We start from the raw sequence: 21,248 nt of genomic DNA, 5'->3' as shown, positions 1-21,248 counted from the left end.
TTATGATATAGGGGTGTGATCTTGAATAGCAAAACATGAAAAATACAACCATTAGTTAGGTCACATGTGCTACCCACATGACCTAACATGGTTGGGGAGCTTAATGATATTCTACATGTCTGGATCTGGCAGTTGAAAGTGTGTGATCTGTGTGAAACTTATTCAAGTAAATTAGGTCTCAGAATCTGGTGCAGCAATTGATATTGGATTATGCTTTCATTACTTATGTAGGAAATACAATTGTTGTAATTACGATAGTGTAATTTACTCACTATTAGTAAATTGAGAATGTTCATGTGAATAATATAGTCCATCAACATTCAGATCACACATGACTACGTGCTGATTTAATTGCTTGTAGTTTTTGTGGGTACAAATTTTGTATCGGCAACCTTGGACTTTTTTGTATTAATTTGAGATCGCGGCTGAATCCAATTCTAACTGTTTTGTTTTTTTTTTTTTGACCAACACCAAACTATATATTAATAACAATAATGTAAAGGTTTTACATAATAGTTATTACATATAAATCCATTCGGAAGACTAATGGCTAGTACAAAAATTTCATTACAATTTATGTAGATGGTGTTATGAAAATTGGAGGCTGACGTCTGTTTTGGTAATAAATCTACAAGTTGAGGAATTGAGTGGAAGTCTTAGAAAAGTGGTGGAGTAATGGGGTGAATGTAATTGTAAGTGAGAGTTATCTTGAAAATACAAAGTTGGTAAAGGTTGAATTATGAGAAAGCAGTGGTTAACAACCATAACTGACTAAACTTACCTAATTAAACCTCACATCTCACACCAATTCACGCAACCCTCATTTTTCCAAATAAAATCAATTTGATTCCCTCAATTTTTTTTAAAAATAAACTACTTCTAAAATACACATTTAATCTTTCAATCAAAAATAATTAATTAAAATCATATCCCTGTTTTCAGAAAATAGGCCCTTGTTGAGGCCATCCGCTTGCCCAACTTCCAGTTTCTTTTATATGTCAGATTCAATTTTCTATTATAAATTTATATTGTATGAACGTACTCGTACTGACACTGCAATTATTATATAAATTTCATGTGCATGATACATATATATATATATATTTTTTTTTTTTTTAAAAAAATTTAATGCATGTAAACCATTTATTATTACAAGAATGTGTAATAATAAATTGAATTCGGCCTCACCCACACCTCTTATAAATACCAAACTGGCCCCCAATACTTTCCATAACTAATAATTCCATTTATCACATTCTGGTTTTTCCTTTCCCTCCTCACTCCTCTCTCTCTCTCTTCTCTTCTCTTCATCTCATCTGCATTCACACTATTTCATCCTCTCCAATTCAAACCCTTTATTCCTCTTTTTCAATCTGGGCTCTCCAATTCATTAATTCATTTCTTCATCTGCTCACTCAAGAATTCCTGGGATTCCTTACCTTCCTAACACACTCGTCTTTGGATACGCAATTCATCCAAGTGCCTGCACAAAGCAGATTTACATTAACTTTTCCGTGATTGTTTTCATAATTTCATCTAACTTCTTACGGATTTCTCGCAAGATCCAGACCCCTCTCTCTCTCTCTCTTTCTCTATATATATATGTGTGTAGTCTTTCTTCGTCTACAATGAAACGTTTTCAGTAGCTACTTTCGGGTCGGGAAGTGGAAATGAATGCAAACGCAATGGGAGCTGCAATAAGCTTACTGATACTGCTAACATGCGCGCCGCGGAGCATTTACTCGCAGGAGCGGCGTCTGGTGAAAATGACTCTCGTTCGAAACGCTTCGTCGATCGGGGCATGTAAGTGCATATACATACATATATATACACGATATTCCACCACTAAATGCAAATTTGATGAGCTTTTCCTTCCTTAATTATCTACTATTCTACTTCTCCGATCAATAACAGCTAATTTGTGTTTACTCACACAAATCGTCTTCTGTTAGATTGCTTGGACGGAAGTCTGCCGGCGTATCATTTGGACAGAGGATTCGGGGCGGGAGCGCGCAACTGGCTTCTGCAGTTTGAGGTAATTTCGGGTATTCCTGGGGGCACAAAGGGGCAAAAAGAAAAAGATTCTGCGTGCAGGAAACATGCACGCAAGATGGCCTTCTTTTTACCTTTGTGGGGGCAAAAAGGGCAAACGATTTCTGCCTGGAATAAATGTGGTTTCCTTGTTTTGTCCATCAATGGTCTGCCAGTGCCAGCCATGTCAGTCACAGTCCTCCCCCACCTATATACGCTTGACACGCCACTATTTCATTTTCTATGTCTCTTTCTTTTGTTTTCAAGGTTTTATAAGTCGTTCAATCCATTCAAAAAATGTGTTTATTTTGCATAATATAAGTTTATTTTTAATTTGAAAGTACGATACTAATTAGATAAATTAAATTATTTAATTCAAACCATTTAAATAAACATAGTATAACTAATATAGAATATTTTTTTTTATCATGTCGCACAAATAATTTATATTACAAATTAAACAAGGCCTTATACCTAAGGTTTTTGTTATTTTGATGGAAAAAGGAGTTTGAAATAATACATAATTCAATTTAGAAGAATAATAATTATGACTGATTAATTCTATGTTTGGATCCCTTTACTAATACGGGGATTGTGTTGATGGAGTTATCTAAGAACTATTTAATGGGGGTAGTGTGTAAGTATTCCTATATTGATGGCGTATAAACTATGTTGACAGGCTAATGTGTAAGTATTTTTATAAATAATTTATAGGATAATCATGGTGTTCTTTTTTGAATTTTGATATAATTACGCATAAATTTCTACAATTTAAAAAATTAAATCTAATATTCTTTATAATTGTTTATTCAATAAATGGATTTATATTAGTAAAAATTTATGAAATTTACCGATATCAATAAAAAAATTGAACAAAATCTGTTTATCCCAAATTGATTTATTACATATTTATTACGTGTCAAACTTTAATTAAATTACCATTTATACGCTTATATATGTGAGAAAATATATCTTTAGTCAAATAAGAGTAGTTTGGTGGTATTACAAGATAGTTAATTAAAATTTTTAGAGGGCATCATGAAATCTAATTATTGCGAGAAATATTTTGTTTTCACTAAATCTCTTTATAAAGCATTATCCTAAACAATTTGGTTCAACTCAATGGCACATCTTTGTCAAATACCCTCAAATTTCCCGTTGCCTTTATCCAATTGGAATGATGTTTAATTCTACCTGCAAGTGGGAGTAATCATATATCATGTAGCGCGGTCCATAGTTTGTTCCTGCGATGTTGAAGTCAGCAACTCATTTGCGGCTAAGAGTTCTGATTTTGTGGTGGCCGGTATCTTTCTGGGGCCACCCCCCAGCTGCTATTATATATGCTTTTATGAATCAATTTCAGTCTTCTAAGTACTCAGCCACTGGAAATGAATTGGGGTCATAGAGACAACCTTTTTTCAGGAAAAAGGTCATCATTGCACCATTTAGTTCTTCTAAAGAATAAATTAATTAATCATTTTCCATTACTCACTTTAATGATTGACCGACACAACCAACATTTTCCGAGACGAAAAAGGACCCGTTGTACGATTCAAAGTTTGAATGATTAGTGATTTAAGTGGTGTGTGAATGGGTCATACGTCGTTCCAGTTCATTGATCATTTGACGTACTCACGAACATTACAGGGTGGTGGGTGGTGCAACGACGTCAAATCCTGCTTGGAGAGAGCCGCCACTCGCCGTGGATCTACTCGTTACATGAGCAAGGTTGAGGTCTTCTCTGGCATTTTAAGCAACAATGCCTCACTCAACCCCGGTATGTATACATATATATGCCCTCTCACCATCAGTGTCTTACTTATTACTATATTTATTTATTTCTTTTAAAATTGTTTACATTATGAAAATTTATAATATTAATTATCAATACCTATAACAAATTCTAATTTTAACTATTGTCTCAAAAAAAAAAAAACCTACACATTTATTAATAGGATTAGGAAGTTAAAATGCATAATCTCACAGTTATATGGCCCTTGATTTATCAATGTTATTAATTGAAAAATGTATATCCAGCTGTATTAATACTACTAATTTACTTTTTGATCTTTGTTGTTGTGATTATGTCATGTTTAGGTGATTAATTGACGAACAATTATTCTTGTTAGATATTTTTCTGGGTTGTTGATTATATCCCGATTTGGTTTGAGTCATGTTGACATTTAATTTGATGTTTTTCCTTTTTATTTCAAGAACAGTGTTTCTGTAATTTTTTTAAGTGAATTACATAGCAAAAAATTAATTTGTCAGAATATTATACTTTTGTGAGTAATCTCAATAAAAGATATTAACTAACATCAAGTTCATTAAATCAAAAGTAACATGTGGTAAATATATACATGATTAATGTCTAATTTAAATTTTCCTTTAATCAAACATCTCAGATTGTAGTTTCTGATAAATTATAGATCGAATTTCATCCACAAGTTTGTGCTAATTTTTTTTTAAATTCTTATTCAGAATAAGATTCAGTTAAATCCGACCATTGTGTTTTTCAAACTACACATATTGACACTATTAATTCATTAGATACGTATTAATTTAAATTCGACTAGTGCAGATCCAATTTCCCCTTCCTCACGTTGTATGTTATTACAGTGGTCCTCTTTCCACGTGAAATATGCTAAACTAATAATTATGCCTAGCACAGACAGACAGCCCTGCACTGCTGTATTTCCTTGTAGCACTCCTCAATTTCCAGCTTTCGGCAGTTCCCTCCTCACCTCTGATTTGTCTTCAACGGGCCATGCTGCCTATGTACGTAGCTTTATGTATCTTATTAACAGTATAAAGCAGGAAAAGACGAGAAAACAATGGTCATCGAGGTCACTTTCTGTGACACGGATATTAATGACCCTCTTAATTTCCTTGATATACGAGAAAGAAAAAAAAAACAGTTAGATGCCCATTTCTTGACTCTTTCATATAATGCCAATCATACTGGCTGTGTTATTAAATGTTCCCCCCACCCCACCATATATATATATATATATATATATAGAGAGAGAGAGAGAGAGAGAGAGAGAGTAGTCATGTCATTGCCTTGAGTGTGGTCACCGATTCCATTGGACGACATGAGTTAAGCCAATATACATTTGCAAATTATAGACTGACTTATAGCAGATTCTTGTGTATTCTTTTAGCAGCATGCTCTTCTTTAGTTGTGCGCTTCTCTCCCTTCACATGCTCTTTTTATGGGTCTAATCTGGCAGATTAATATTAGATGAGAGTTGCAAAAAGATTATATTTTTATGTGATTTTACACTATTGTAATAGCAGTTGGTCGAAAGTTATTTGCTATCACATCATTAATTTAATTAGATGATAATTTTAGAGTAAACCAGACCTATTTGTAACCCGACTGATTTAAGAATGTTGTCTCCCTTAATTTTGTATAAACATGGTTTAGTTAAAATACATGCACGCTTCTTGGTGTTTTTCAAGCTTTCCAAGTATTGTTTGAAGAACAATAGCACACCAATGCTCCCTCTATACTTGCTAAATAACTAACTGCAGCAACATGTTAATCATTGTCAGAAATGTTTTTTTTTCCCTCTAATTATTAGAAATCAGTATGGCAGCAATTTTCACCTTTTCATAAAAATGGGCAGATTTTTACAACTGGAACCGAGTAAAGCTAAGATACTGCGATGGCGCCTCGTTTGCTGGCGATGCTAAGTTCCAGAATGGAGTAAGTTGATCACAATCTTTGTTTTTATAATATGTTTTTATGCAATAGCATCTCGTTTTTACTACTAAAACAATATCCCCAGAATGGGATATCTGCATGGCCAGAAGTTGCTTAGTGTACATTAGTTGAGTTACTGCATCTCTTCAAATTCTATAAGTTGATTACCTTAATTTTGATTTCCTTTTCTAGTATTAGCAATGCTAGACATGTTTTCGCTCTAATGGTTAATCCTTCCACATGGACTTCCCAGTTTCTCCTTTCAAAATTTTTGTTTCGTTTGGACAAAGAGTGTCTAGCTGAATTAGGCCGTGCTTATTCTTGACTCGGAAACTTTCCATTTTGAATTGAACCACAGACATCATTGCTTTATTTCAGAGGGCAAAGAATTTGGCAAGCCATTATTCTTGATCTTCTCCCAAAAGGCTTGGGCCAAGCGAAGAAGGTGATAAGTCTTTTAACTTTAGAATACAAGCACTCTTTAGATGTTTTTCAGGTGGTGAATCAACCTCTTCTTCGTCCTCTGACCACAAACAGTTTTCTCCTTCAAAAATTTCAGGCTTTGCTTTCTGGTTGCTCTGCTGGTGGTTTGGCTACTTTTCTTCATTGTGACAATTTCACCAGTTATTTGCCCAAAAATGCTAGTGTAAAATGCTTGAGTGATGCTGGATTTTTTCTGGATGCGTAAGTTCTTTCGCATGGAAAGAAAAATTTAATGTTAATGTCTTGATTCCTTTGGCCCTTTTCTACATCTGATCCTTCATAATTTATTTCAATGACATTTTGGCAACCCTTGCAGCAGGGACATAAGTCTGAACCACTCCATGAGGTATTTCTACAACAGCCTCGTTACCCTGCAGGTATACCTACCCTGTACATGAATTCAGGATCATATGACTTTACACCTTCTGCTATTAAGTGCTCGACATAAAAGAAATGCACAATCAAACTCACTCTGTGCCATAGGTTAATTTGTTGTTGTTGCATTGATGTAGTTCTGTATGTAGTCTGAGAAACTTAACTGACAGGGTGCGGAAAAGAACCTGAACAAAAATTGCACAAGTTCTCCTTTTCCTGAACAAGTATGATGTCTTTCGCAAGTGTTCCATTCGTCGTATATGAAAAAATGAGCTATATATCAGAGGAAATAACTCGCCTTACCTCGTTTTACTTTGCAGTGTTTCTTCCCCCAGTATGCATTACCGTATATCAAAACACCCTTTTTCATCTTGAACTCAGCCTATGATGTGTACCAAGTAAGATTGTTTTCTCGTGATCTTTTTTACTTAGGAAGTTAACAAATGTATATATTCTTTGTGCTTGTTACGCCACACCAGTCAAATAATAGATCTCTGTATTCACAGTTTCATCACATATTGGTGCCTCCTGCTGCTGATCCTCATGGGCATTGGTATCACTGCAAGCTTAATCCTTCAGCTTGTAATGTGGTCCAGATAAATACTTTGCAAGGTTCTAACCTTCCTGAATATTAGTTTTCATTCTGTTCCTCTATTGAGTAATTTTACCAAATATCACACTTTATATCGTCTTTGAGAATTGTTATATTCGGTTGAAACATCATTAACACATACATTAATTCTCCCAGGATTCCGAAAATACATGCTTGAAACATTGCGGCCTTTCTTTGTTAACTCAACTAGAGGAGGGATGTTCATAAATTCTTGCTTTGCTCATTGCCAAAGTGAATTGCAAGATACTTGGTTTGCTCCTGACTCTCCCAGAGTGAACAATAAGGTTTGTGAAGTCATTCTTCCTTGTCTGGTGGCGTGCTTTACTTGGCTAGTTTTCCGAATATCTACTTCATCATTTGTCCCATGTAACTAAGAATGAATCTTTCCCTGCGTGACAAACATGGTTAAAACCACTCAAATTCACACAATACAAATGTTTGGTCCGACGGTTGAGTCCCTGTATGTTTTCGACTATATAGCAACTTAGCATCTTACTGAATGTTTACTCGACCATTTTCCAGACCATCTCAGAAGCTGTTGGTGATTGGTACTTTGGGAGAAAAGTGAGCAAGGAGATTGACTGTGCATATCCTTGTGACAATACTTGCCATAACTTGATAGGCTGACATTGAAATTCAGGTACTTGTCCACCATTGTTGGTTATGTTCTTATTACACTGGTAAACTAATTCAAATTATGTTCCAGTGCAGAGATTCTGGACAATTATACAGGTTAGAAGCATAGAAGGATATTCTTTTAACAGAGGTTTTCACTTCTCCAAGGATGCAGCTGGAAACTTGCTGGAAAAATAAAAGGTCCCAAGAAAGTATAGAAAGAAAATCCAAAATTTAGGCCTTTCTAGGTTTACAAATGCTACAGATCATTGGAGCAACAATGTTTGACGTGCTACACGAAATTTGGCAATACATACATAGTGTTTGAAGAAGCTTTGATCCTCTGGATAGTAACAGTAATAGTTTCACCTCTTCTTTGTTGGGCAAATGATGTTAGAAACTTTTACTTGTTATCTTACAGAATCTATGTTTGGAGTTGGATCTGTAAGGCTGTGTTGATGTTAATTCAAACTGAATGTCGAATGACCAGCAGCCATGAATCCATATATGAATGAGAAAAACATAAGACTCAAGGAAGGGCATTGAAGTCAAATTTAAAACAAAGAAGAAACTAAAAGAAGTTTGAAAACCAAAATAAAACATCAAAAGATAGACGACCCACTACTAATATAATCCAAAGATCAGGGGGCCACATTAATTCCACTTTTTGCAAACTGCTCAATATTATAATACAAATGAATTAAAACAACAATTTTTATAATAGATTTATCAACAACTGGAAAATTAAAATTGGAGGAATATTCTTTAAAAGAAGATGAAAAAACCGAAGTCTTCATTTTTTTATATAGAATTATCAAAAAAATCCTACAATTACTTAAATTAAGGAATTTTTGAATTTAGGAAGATATATATTTAAATATGATTTGTTGTTGTTTGTTAAGTTAACTAATAAAACCTCTTGGTGGCAATTAAAAATACTTTTACATAAAGAACCAACCAATCAGATCTTCTTATTGTAATTAAAAAAACTAATAAAAATTCAAAGAAATGAGAATTGACTAAAAGTAATTAATCCATTGCGGTCAAAATCATCAAAATTTAGTATTAAGTCAAAATTACCTCAATTTAGCCTAACATCGTTTTGCCATATATATACAATCAAGTCTTTTGGCAATGAACTTTAAATATGATAAGTTTACAATATATATATATATATTATGAAGAATGGCAATAGGTCGAGCCTTAATTCCCATGCCCATGAAGAGTTATATTTAGGGCAGTAGATCCAAAATAAAATATTCGAGCATGCACTTTCCATAAATACCACATCTTCTGTATTAATTTCTTAAAATAATTTCCTGCCCTTACACTATAAATTCCAATATTTCCACACTGCACTGCACCGCACCATATCATCTCAACTCCCCCCACACTCTTGCTTTTACCTAACAAAGCTACTATGGACACCATTTCTGCCTTGCTCTTTCTCTTCACTTGTTTGCTAAATTTTAATCCAGGTAACATACTGTTTATATCATTAGATATGTAGTTATAAATTCAGAAATATTTATCAATGTCGCTTCTCTAAATATACAACTACACATATATCGTTGACAATTTTCAATTCTAGTTAGTATCGTCGTGATAGTGATCATATTTGAATAATATTTGCTTAAATCTTTATAATACATAATTTATTTTTATTACTATATGTAAGTTGTATTTAATTAAATTATTACTTTACAATTTTCTTGATCTATGTATACTAATATGGGGGTAGTAATAATTACTACAATGATGAAGGTGCGTGTGGAATAGGCATCAACTACGGACTGCTGGGTGACGACCTCCCGCCTCCCTCCGACACCATTTCACGCCTGCGCCAACGCAGCGTCCGCAAAATCCGTCTCTTTGAACCCGCCCAAGATGTTCTCACAGCCCTGCATGACTCCGGGATATCGGTAATCGTCGGCACCCGAAACGAAGACCTTCGCCCTCTCGCCTCCGACCCTGCCGCTGCTACCGCATGGGTCGAGAAGAACATCCTCCCCCATTCCTCCTCCGTTCAAATCACATCCGTCGCAGCCGGCAATGAAGTATTCCCAGGTATACATAAAATTTCTTTAAATTGTTGGTAACCACTTTTAGTTGAATTAAACATGAGCTAGAGTTGAAAATTTCATTTGCACGTTCAATCATTTTTTGACTGATCCAACAGCGGATTTTATCACGAATTGAGTATAATTTGATGCAGGGGATTTAGCGCAGTACATACCTGACGCAATGCAAAACCTAGACGCCGCACTGAGGGCCGCCAGTGTCTCCGCAACCGTGACCACGGCGGTCTCCATGCAAGTACTTTCAAACACCTACCCTCCTTCGCAGGGCCAATTCTCCGCCGAAGCCGCCCCCATAATGACGCAAATCACCAAATTTCTAGCATCGAAGAATAGCCCTCTCCTCGTGAACGTCTACCCTTACTTCGCCCGCATCGGCGACCCGCTCAACGTAGAGTTAAACTACGCCCTCTTGGAAGACGGCGCTGCAGCCGTGCCCGACTGCCCACACACTTACCAGAACCTGTTCGATGCAATGGTGGACGCATTCCACGCCGCGCTCGAGAATGCTGGTGGATCCAACGTTCAGCTCGTGGTCTCGGAGACGGGGTGGCCGTCGGACGGAGGCAGAGACGCGAGCGTGGAGAATGCTCAGACGTACAACAACAATCTGATTCGACGGGTGTCGTCGGGAGAGGGGACACCGAGGAGGCCCGGAAAGGATATAGATACATACATATTTGCAATGTTCAATGAGAATTTGAAACCCGAGGGAGTTGAGCGGAATTGGGGGCTGTTTTACCCCAATCTCACCGAGGTTTATCACGCAAACTTTTGATCCCACAAGTCTTTGTCGTCAAAGAGTTTCAGACATTAGAGCAAGAGATAAGTAGGGGAGTTACGTAATTCTAGTTTATACAAACTACGCTACATTCATCATACAATCTTTTGTTATCGCAGATTGGCTTATACTGCAAATTATATTTATATTTAGCAAGAATTACATCAACACTCATTATCTTATATGTTTTATTTATACAAATGATTTTTTTTTTTATCTTAAAAAGTATTTAACATTATTTACATAAATTATCGTACCCTAATCTTTTACATCTTTCAATGGGTGGAGTGTGTGTTTATCATGAAAGAATGAGAGTTTGATGGGGTTATATATATAGGAACTATTTTCAGATAAATGAACATCCAAAAGTCTGTTGAACATTAATTTATCATCAGCAACCTAAAGAATTTATGGCTAATTGAAAAAAGGAAAAAAAAAGAAAAAAGAGGAAATTCCCTCTTTGGGTATTTTTGTCTATATATCAGTAGTAGTTTGTGCTTTATCTAATGCTGTATATTTTAATTATAGTAATTAATTCTGTGGAATTAAATTTAATAATTGCTGCATGTATTGTTTTCTTTTAATTTTAAATCATGTTATATTATTTTTTATATTTATAATTTTATTTATGAAATATGTGATCTTATAATAGAAAGTGCAATATTTGATGTGAAATAAAAAGTTCAATTGTGTGCTGCTCAAATCACTTGGACTAGAAAGAACTAATGGAGGGAAAGTACATCAAGGGTCTATAGCTCAGTGGTAGAGCATTTGACTGCAGATCAAGAGGTCACCGGTTCGAACCCGGTTGGGCCCTTTATTTTGTTCTTTTTTCCTTCATGTTCCTCTGTGTTGTAATTGCTCCGTCTGTGCCTTTATGTTTGGATTTTCGGTCACAATTTTCTTCACTATAATGTAATATCATGTTCTCATTCATGTTCTTCACTAGGGTGAGGGTTGCTTGAGAAAAGAGAGCTCGATAGGCTCGTTGGATGGTCTCGAACAAATATCTTATGATATTTAATTCAATTTGGTTTGATTCGTATAATAGTGCAAAGAATCAAAATTGAATAAAATAGTTCAACTATTGTATCCTCACTCTTGATAATATGGGACATCTATAAAGCCAAGTGTTGGTACGAGTACGGACACTGCATCCCTATCTTTATTTCATGATGTTATAATAATTATTAATATCAAATACTTATATTAATCAACATAAATTATTATTCAAGTAAAAAGAATAACTAAAGCAATATAACAATCTGGACAAATTGGTATTGGTAGAATTGAAAGTGATGATCTTAGTTGTGCTCCTGCAGCACATGCATAGTTTGATATGTACATTATGCATGAAATTAAAGAATAATGGGGGAAGAAGAAGTTGGTTATTTTGAGAGGAAATTAAGAAGCGAAGACAATTCTTAACCCTATGTTTTTTCTGTTATGACCCCGAATTTCTCTCTGGTTTTAAAAACAGCCAACTTCCCCATTCCCATGATCAAAAACATTCAAGAATCCATGCGATTCCTCTCTCTTCCGGTCCTCCCTTTTCCTTTCTCCTCATCATTTTTTGCAGGTCTTTCTTCCCCAGATTTGAGGACAAAATGGTAATGTAGCCAGGCTCCAACCCCACATCTCATGCATCACTTTGTTGATCTTCTTTAATGGAGTTAATTTCTTGAGAAAAAGATTCAATCTTCCCTTGCGTGTATTTTTGTTTTCTTCATCTTTGATCTTGTTGTTGATGTTATAACTGCTGGCTAGAATTTTGCCTGTCATGGTCCATGATGTTAGAATTAATAGACTTATGGAAATTGTTTTAGCCTGGTAAGAGGGTAGTTTTATCTTGAATTGTAACAGTATTGTGGAGAAGAAATCTTGAGGTATTAGTTGAAGCCCAACAGTATTGTGGAGAAGAAATCTTGAGGTATTAGTTGAAGCCCAGATTGTGTGTGTGTGTGTGTGTGTGTGTGTGTGTGTGTGTGTGTGTGTGTGTGAATATGAAGGCAGGGATTGAGGAATCCTAGTCTCCTGCAATCAACCTTTCTCTTAATTCTTTCCTCATTAATCAATCAGAAATTAGGCTTGCATCCTGCAAAAAACAAGTTCAGTTAGGCATATACGAGATATTATGGGCGGAATTGTACAAGTATGTTCCTCGTTAGTTGTATTATGAGGAGATGAATATGAATCCAGACATTTTTTTGTTACTTGATGAAACTATGCTGTGATGTTTTTACTTTTTACCCCATTTCTTCTCCATGTTTACGAGTTGTTGGTTTAGGCGAACTCTGCATCTGGAATGGCAGTGGACGATGAGTGTAAGCTGAAGTTCTTGGAACTGAAAGCAAAAAGGAACTATCGTTTCATCATCTTCAAGATTGAGGGCCAACAGGTGGTGGTGGAGAAACTCGGCAGCCCCGACGAAAGTTACGAGGATTTCACAGCCTCCCTCCCGTCTGATGAGTGTCGCTATGCTGTCTTTGATTTCGACTTCACCACCAATGAAAATTGCCAGAAGAGCAAGATCTTCTTCATCGCATGGTAAGCATGTCCAATACTCCAGTGTAGATAGCATCAGAAGTTTTTACCCATACCACTAGTCTTATATTATTGTAGGTACGTGTCGATAGAACATTTAAGTTGCAAGAAAAGAGAAGCTCCCAAGTACAAACTTTGCTCTTAGCAATTTATTCAATGAGATATTATTGCAGTTTAACCAGGCAACTGATGTGGCAGAAATAGCATATAGTGATTCTTTTTTATCAGGGTTCCGATTCTATAGCATGTGTTTTCCTTTACAGGATGAGGATTCCTTCTCTTGCATGTATTGTACATTGGATTTGTTGACGAATCTCACTCCTAATTCTCTAACTTTCTGAAAACTTAGCGAATTGCAGCGTTGTTTTGTTGCTTTATCTTTATCTGAATTAGTTCACATGTTTCCCTGTACATTAGCATATTTGATTATATCCGAAGAGCATCAACAGGGCGCATATTCTAATATAACTATTCAATTTGTTGATTTTCAGGTCACCAGATTCATCAAGAGTGAGAATGAAAATGGTCTACGCCAGCTCAAAGGACAGGTTTAAGAGGGAACTGGATGGGATTCAAGTCGAACTGCAGGCAACTGATCCCAGTGAAATGAGTTTTGACATCATCAAAGAGCGCGCCCGCTGAATAAGACACTCCCTTCTACAATCCTTGCTCTTCCCTTGAGTTCATGTTTCAAAAAGAGTTGGGTTGTTTACATATTTGGTATATCTTTTATTATATACGTACCGTGTTGTCTAGTTTAACGTAATACTATGTTGTAGTAATTCCTCCCCTATCTTCAAACTCAATCTGTAATTTTACATGTGGCACATTTCCTTGAGTTGGTCTTAAGACACCTTTAAATTCTTTTTTTATTTTTATTAAGTGATGACTTTTAATTGTTTCAAAGCCATGAATACAGATAGTCTTTAGTCAGTTATTTCTATTTCCAAACATGAAATCTGAGATGTCTCTGCATTCATTTGTATATCAATGTAAGAAACAATGAAGAAAAAATATTAAGGTTCCTATACTTGCTTGTTCTGATTCTGCCAAGATTCATTTTCCCATTTCTCTGCTTGCTTTATACCGTTACGTTTCTTTTCAATAACCGAATGAAAAGATGCAGGGCCATAAGGTGGAGGCATGGTGCATGGGCTTGAAAAACTAGGACCTTTAACTAGAGTATCAGTCATGAATTTCTTCTCCAATCCTTGCGCACGGCAAGCCATCGCCTCTGAGCAAAGCTCGACTGCTTTGTCAGGCACGGTGGGCTTGTACTTTAAGAGCTTGGAATACTCACTCAACAGATGAAACATGTAGTCGTAAACATAATCCATCTTCAGCTCATTTAGAACAAAGCTGCTTGCTGTCTTGCCAATGGCCTGAGCCTGTTACTCGAATCAATAGAAACATGAATGAGACTGAAAACGAGGTAAAACCCCTTACTCTTCTTTATTTTCCTCTCTATTTTATGGTGGGGAGGATGGGTGGAAGGGCGGAAAATGAGAGAGAGATTACCTCTTCACGATGACTATTACCCCAGTCGACTGCATGTTTGATGGATCTGCACTTGTCATCATCCTTAATTGGCCAGTAATGTTGCAACGGCATCAAATCTCTAGTGAAAAAGTCATAGTAGTGCGGCTTTACAAGTAACGTGACAGAATCACAAGCCAGGATGTATTTCTCACTCACTGACCACCCTACTCCTTCGATATAGATTTTGTATCTGCCAAGATTGAGATCTTTAACTATCAAAATCTAGCAGTGAAAATGCACACTAGATTGGTATCTATGAGGGAGAAACGGTTGCAAGTGTGGTTAATTTCTAGACAAAAAAGGAAGGGGATTGTTGTAGTGAAGAGGATCTCCCACCTGTGAGTGCATTGGCTTGCTAAGTCTGATTGCTTGAAACCCTCTTTCTCTTCTTTTTGCCAGTCCTGCAATTTTGTCCAGATTTCACTTTCAGCTATCAAATTTTCATGCATTTATAATTTAGTGTATGGATGTCAGCTTGTCAATGCTGCATCCAGTGCTTTTGTGCATTTAATGCATTGATTTGAACACCATTCTCCATTTATGAAATGGGAAATGCATCAAGTAATGCTACACCAAGAACACAAACACCTTTTCAAATATTCAATGCACTTCAAGATTTGTATTCCTCCTAGGAAGTACTAAAGTTGTAAATCTACAAGTACAAATTCAGTAGTTACCTGAGCATAGATACGAGCACCCCAGTCCAATTTATCCGAAACGTTACAGTCGAGTAAATCTATCCTAGTGGCAGCAACGTATGGATTGCCCTTCCAATAGGCATTTGGCTCCCTCTCCGTCCAACTACTCCTCTTATTCCCTGCTTTGAGGTCTTTCGACAATGCCTCCCATGGTTTTATGTTGATCTCAGGCCTAAAAGATCAGTACAGTCAGTGTTGGCCTTATATGACTTGAACGTAGCCTGATATAATCAATACCATGATCGATGATCATAAATACGTACCAACCCCAAAATGACCAATCTGGAAACACAATATTGAGCGTCGAATCATCCTTGCAATATCCAAACAACGTTGGAGGTGCCGAGTGCTTCACACCTTTGAAATTTTCTTTTCTAATGACTGGCAAGTCATCACAGTCGAACATCAAGTCCAAATCAGGCACTTTGCCAGGGTACCTCCTCAACAACTGCAGGATCCCCCACAGCGTAAACGTGTCCCGACTCTGGAACCCTTTTGAGTACGTTTGCGCATAAGCTTTCCCATCCAATATCACCAGCCGGAAATTGGCTGTTCGATTGGCACGCATCACCATTTCTCTAGTGATACCTGTTCTCCTCCAGGGCCATAGATCTTCATGAATCCAACGGAAGTAATCGGGACAAGACGCAAGTAGTGTCGATGAAATGTTTTTATCCCGCACGAAAGTTTTAGTTGAGTAAGAATTGGCAAGACAACGTCGTGACAAGTTGCCCATGGAACAGTTGAGTGCTGGGACAATGATGGTCGTAGGAGTATTCTCAACGTTTTTAGTAATCTTAGAAGGAGTAGTATGATCCATTTTGGCAGTCATGGATGGTTTCTGCATGAAATTTGCGTTCATGAGCTGCAAGAGGAGAAACATCAAAGATGCATTAGTTGAGAACTTGGTATTTTTTATGATGGCTTCAGTAGTTTCAGCAGCAAGAAACAATATCAGCATGTAGACCTATATATATATATATACATACATTTTTTGAAATTGATAGCGTTAGTTAATTTTTTTAAATATTATATTTTAAGAAATAATTTCAAGCCACAAAAAATTTGAATGATTTATGAATTGGAGATGCATTTATTCTTTTTGAGTTTTTTCCTAGTAAAATATCTTTTTTAAAATAAAATCATAAAATTTATTTAAAAATAAAAAGAATAATATATGGCGCAACCAGAATTTTGATGGGCGCACATCATTTAAAGTACTTATGAAGCTTATTAAATTGAAAAAAACTAACACACAAAAAATTATATTTGAATTTGATAATAAAACATATTCTTAGTTTAATCAAAGTCCTAACAACCCAATCGAAGGAACGCTAATTTTTGAAAGAGCAAAAGCAAACCTACAAAAGCAAAATGAACGCGCCGACGGTGAGGACGGCGAAGAAGAGCGCCACCATCGAAAACCTCGCCACCGGCATCATCTCCATGCCGTTCAAAGGTTCTCTGCTTCGTCCCTCTCAACAAATCCTACTTGCGGAAATATCAAAATCAATCAAATAATCTATTAATTAATTAAATGAGGTAAATCGGAATTACACACACACACACACACACACAGATATATATATATATATATATATTATGGACCCTTTTTTTCCTTTTGGAATTGAAAAACTTGAAGCTGTGTTTTAAAGAAATACATACAATTGCAGAGCTTTTATAAATAGGTATAAAAATAAATAAAAATTTATATAATATAGTTCATGTCAATAGATACAGATTTAGTATATCTATAATTAGATACAGCAAATTTTGGAGAAAATCATGATGAATGAATCCTGGTAGTACCAAATCTGTGTGTTTTTCAGGCGTTTTCTATATATTTTGCAGCATGGGTCAAACTGTCGAGGATGAGGGTTTCTTCTATCTCTTGCATGTATTCATTATTATGCATCTTGATGATGCTCTGCTTCTCTAAATTCTATCTCAAAAATACCCTATTGCTGTCCTTATTTTGTCTCAAAATTTGACTCGGATTTTGGCCTAATTATTACATTATTAACATCAATTATTCGAATAGTTTGTTCTGAATTAATGTTTCCTCTTATATTTCACTTTATATATACACGTCATTGTCTGCATAAAAGATTTTATTACATTATAAGGGTATGGAATTTTTACATTCAACTTATATCTATAAGTGGAAATAAAAGTAAAACATCAATTTGGAATAGAGGATTACATAATTTTATGTGGTTGTTCAATTTCTTGGCTTTTAGGTCATGAAATGTATCAAAAGTGAGAATAAAGATGATCTACCTAACCCTCGGAGAGATTTTTTAGGGTTAAATTCATACTACGTTTGGAACTAATTTGTGCTCTGGTTGCATCAATAATCGTCATGTACGCTTATTTTGAGTAAGTGAAATTTGTATCAATTTATGTATATTCAACAACATTGAATGTAGCATCTACAAGACTGAGATTTAAGATAGAGCTGCATGGGATCCATGTTGAGCCAGTAAATTGGGCTTCAGCATCATCACAGGGTGCAAACTATCAGTGGATTGTCCCTACTACGTTGCTCGCCCCTCCCTTAAGTTCACCCCTCAAGAGATTTGGTAACATTGGTTTATATTATACGCTGTTTAGTTGGACGCAATACTATGTTGTAGTAATTATTCCCTGATCTGCAAACTTTACCTCTCTGCTTGCTTTTAAGATTGATAACATAGTATGAGAAGACATAAATTTATGCATGCTTTAATCATTTGTCTATAACAGCGAGGAACAAAGAAGGAAAAGATGTGTAAAGTTCCTATATTTGCTTGTTCTGATTCTGCCAATATTCTTTTTCCCAGGTCTCTACTTGCTTTATTACACCTTCTTTTCTTTCAACAATAGAATGAAGAGATGGAGGATCGTACGGTGGAGGCATCATGCATGGATTAGAAACACTCGGACATTTAACTAGCGTATCCATCATGAATTTCTTCGCCAGTCCCTGCGAAGGGCAAGCCAGCGCCTCCAAACAAAGTTCGACCGCTCTCTCAGGCACGGTGGGCTTGTACTTTAAGAGCTTGGAGTACTCACTCAAGAGATGAAACATGTAGTCGTAAACGTAATCCATCTTCACCTCGTTTAGAACAAAGCTGCTTGCCGTCTTGCCAATGGCCTGAGCCTGTTAATTAAACGAATCAAGAAACATGCATGAGACTTTAAAGGAGGTAAAACCCCTTATTATCCTCGTCTTTCTCTTTTCCTCTCTATTTCATGTTTGTTGGGAGGGCGAAAACGAGAGAGAGATTACCTCTTCACGATGATTATTACCCCAGTCGACTGCATGTTTGATGGATCTGCACTTGTCGTCATCCTTAATTGGCCAGTAGTGTTGCAACGGCGTCAAACCTCTAGTGAAAAAGTCATAGTAGTGAGGCTTTACGAGTAACATGACAGAATCGCAAGCTAGGATGTATTTCTCACTCACTGACCACCCAACTCCTTCAATGTAGATTTTGTATCTGCCAAGATTGCACAAGAAAGAGATGTTGAACTATCAAAATCTAGCAATGAAAATGCACATTAGATTGGTATTCATGAGGAAAAAAGAGTTGGTTGACCAAAAGAAAGGGGATTGTTGTAGCTAGTGAAGTGGCTCTCCCACCTGTGAGTGCATTGGTTTGCTAAGTTTGATTGCTTGAAACCCTCTTTCTTTTCTTTTCGCCAGTCCTGCAATTTTGTCAGAGTTTCACTTTCAGCTATCAACTTTCCATGCATTTATGATTTACTTTTGTGGATGTCAGCACATGGATGCTGCATTCAGTGCTTTGTGCGTTGAATGATTCCAACATACTCTATTCAACATTTATATTCCTCCCAAGAAAGTAGTGAAATTGTAAAAATCTACGAGTAGAAATTCAACCGTTACCTGAGCATAGATACGAGCACCCCAATCCATTTTGTCTGAAACATTGCATCTGCGTAAATCCCTCCTCTTGGAGGCCACCAATGGATTGCCCTTCCAATAAGCATATGGCTTCCGCTCCCTCCATCTCTTCCTCTTATTCCCTTCTTTTATGTCCTTGGACAATGTCTCCCATGGTTTTATATTGAGCTCAGGCCTAAAGAACAGTTGAGTCAGTTGATGTACAGGCAGCCACATTAACATACACCATGATTGATAATCATTAATACGTACCAGCCCCAGAACGACCAATCAGGAAACACAATATTGAACGTTGAATCATTCTTGCAGTATCCGAACAATGTTGGAGGTGCTGGGTGCATCCGACCTTTGAAATTTTCTTTCTTGATGACCGGCAAGTCACCGCAGTCGAACATTAAGTCCAGATCAGGCACTTTGCCAGGGTACTTCCGTAGCAACTGCAAGATCCCCCACAACGTGAACGTGTCCCGACTCTCAAATCCTTTTGAGTACGTCTCCACGTAAGCTTTCCCATCTAATATGACCAGCCGAAAATTGGCTGTTCGTTTGGCACTCATCACCATTTCTCTAGTGATACCTGTTTTCCTCCACGGCCCTAGATCTTCATGAACCCAACGGAAGTAATCGGGACAAGACGGAGGTGGTGTCGATCTAACGTTTTTGTCTCCGATGAAAGTTTTAGATGAGTGGCAATTGACTGGACAACTTGGAGACAGGTTGCCGAGGGAACATTTATGTACTTGAATAACTGTGGTTGTAGGAAAATTCTCGAGATTCTGACTACTCTCAGAAGGAAAACTGCGATCTCTTCTGACCATGAGCTGCAATAAGAAAAGCATCAAACACACATCAGTTGGGAACTTCTTGAAAATCTCATCGTGTGCACATACAATGTACATTTTTTACCATGGGAAATTTTGAAAATAATCCATTTTCAGATCTTCACATTCTTCAATTATGAGTTCAAAGAAAAAGGATTCAATTTTAAATTAATATGTTAATTATTTTTTCTATTAAAAAAATATTGTCATTTTGAGAATGATCTAATTGAGTTTAGAAAAATTAGTGTTCACTAAAATGTAAGTTGATATTGGCATGTAGATGCAGACAAAAAATTTGAATGGCTTATAAGTTTCAAAATAAATTACCACTAATAGAATATTTTTTCGAAATAAAATTATGAGATTTACGTAGAGGCCTAATTAATAATAACTCGCGCAACGGTAAACCGGGTCGTCTCACGTCATTTAAAATACTTACTATATATAATAAATTGAGAAAACAAAAAATTGATCTTGAATTTGATAATAAAACATATTCTTAATTTAATCACATCTGGAACTAGGTCTGTTGAAGAGCTTAAGTTCTAACAGAATTTTGAAAGACAAACAGAGCAAAAGCAAACCTACAAAAGCAACGGAGTCGAGGTGGCGCGTGCACAAGAACGCGCCGAAAGTGAGGGAGGCGACTAAGAGCGCCGCCATCGAGAACGTCGCCATCAGCATCAGCTTCATGCCTCTCAAAGGTTCTGTCCTTCGTCTCTCTCAAAAAATCCTACTTAGCTTCATCACAAAAACATCATCTTCAAAATTATAAATATTAACTTATCCAAAAGAAAAACCTGCGGAAATATCAATTAATTAATTAATTAATTAATGATGTTCCTATTTTGATTTTGTGTTTCCTTTTTGAGGATGAGGGGATTTCTTTCTTGCATTGCATGTACATTGTACTCTGCCCAAATTCTATCTCAAAAGTAAAAAATATTCAATTGTCGTCCTTATCTTGTCTCAAAATTTCACTGGTTTCCACCTAATTACATTAACACATATCCAAATACTCCCTTCTCAATTAATGTTTCATCTTATATGTATT

At 36.2% G+C, this 21,248-nt stretch overlaps 5 protein-coding genes and 1 non-coding gene across 7 annotated transcripts; 4 read left to right on the top strand and 2 right to left on the bottom strand.

Moving 5' to 3' along the window:
- Window positions 1,228-8,302, top strand: LOC105166678 (pectin acetylesterase 9). 2 transcript variants are annotated; one of them, XM_011086120.2, is made up of 13 exons: window positions 1,228-1,803; window positions 1,953-2,035; window positions 3,679-3,808; window positions 5,664-5,743; window positions 6,099-6,185; window positions 6,300-6,424; window positions 6,540-6,600; window positions 6,769-6,822; window positions 6,919-6,996; window positions 7,105-7,210; window positions 7,347-7,495; window positions 7,734-7,851; window positions 7,923-8,302. In XM_011086120.2, the coding sequence occupies exons 1-12, from the start codon at window positions 1,671-1,673 to the stop codon at window positions 7,836-7,838; spliced, it is 1,191 nt and encodes a 396-aa protein (XP_011084422.1). In that variant the 5' UTR covers window positions 1,228-1,670; the 3' UTR covers window positions 7,839-7,851; window positions 7,923-8,302. The 2 variants fall into 2 exon arrangements, with proteins under 2 accessions (XP_011084422.1, XP_011084421.1); XM_011086119.2 differs by having other exon boundaries at window positions 1,229-1,803; window positions 7,918-8,302.
- LOC105166677 (putative glucan endo-1,3-beta-glucosidase GVI) lies at window positions 9,525-10,755 on the top strand. The gene is made up of 2 exons (XM_011086117.2): window positions 9,525-9,893; window positions 10,042-10,755. The coding sequence occupies exon 2, from the start codon at window positions 10,071-10,073 to the stop codon at window positions 10,680-10,682; it is 612 nt and encodes a 203-aa protein (XP_011084419.1). The 5' UTR covers window positions 9,525-9,893; window positions 10,042-10,070; the 3' UTR covers window positions 10,683-10,755.
- TRNAC-GCA lies at window positions 11,431-11,502 on the top strand. Its single transcript has one exon. It is a non-coding gene; the product is annotated as a tRNA-Cys (tRNA).
- On the top strand, window positions 12,204-14,101 carry LOC105166676 (actin-depolymerizing factor 7). Its single transcript, XM_011086116.2, has 3 exons — window positions 12,204-12,295; window positions 12,973-13,232; window positions 13,721-14,101. The coding sequence occupies exons 1-3, from the start codon at window positions 12,293-12,295 to the stop codon at window positions 13,869-13,871; spliced, it is 414 nt and encodes a 137-aa protein (XP_011084418.1). The 5' UTR covers window positions 12,204-12,292; the 3' UTR covers window positions 13,872-14,101.
- On the bottom strand, window positions 14,221-16,300 carry LOC105166909 (protein O-glucosyltransferase 1-like). The gene is made up of 5 exons (XM_020695496.1): window positions 15,730-16,300; window positions 15,446-15,638; window positions 15,105-15,169; window positions 14,748-14,847; window positions 14,221-14,617 (listed from the first exon to the last, which is right to left on the bottom strand). The coding sequence occupies exons 1-5, from the start codon at window positions 16,296-16,298 to the stop codon at window positions 14,255-14,257; spliced, it is 1,290 nt and encodes a 429-aa protein (XP_020551155.1). The 5' UTR covers window positions 16,299-16,300; the 3' UTR covers window positions 14,221-14,254.
- LOC105166908 (protein O-glucosyltransferase 1-like) lies at window positions 18,061-20,961 on the bottom strand. Its single transcript, XM_011086429.2, has 6 exons — window positions 20,783-20,961; window positions 19,626-20,194; window positions 19,356-19,548; window positions 19,092-19,156; window positions 18,738-18,948; window positions 18,061-18,608 (listed from the first exon to the last, which is right to left on the bottom strand). The coding sequence occupies exons 1-6, from the start codon at window positions 20,885-20,887 to the stop codon at window positions 18,246-18,248; spliced, it is 1,506 nt and encodes a 501-aa protein (XP_011084731.2). The 5' UTR covers window positions 20,888-20,961; the 3' UTR covers window positions 18,061-18,245.

The sequence above is a fragment of the Sesamum indicum genome, linkage group LG7 (assembly GCF_000512975.1).
Source record: "Sesamum indicum cultivar Zhongzhi No. 13 linkage group LG7, S_indicum_v1.0, whole genome shotgun sequence".
NCBI lineage: Eukaryota > Viridiplantae > Streptophyta > Magnoliopsida > Lamiales > Pedaliaceae > Sesamum > Sesamum indicum.
Note: the sequence above shows the minus strand (reverse complement) of the source record. Positions and strands in the feature narration are given on the sequence as shown.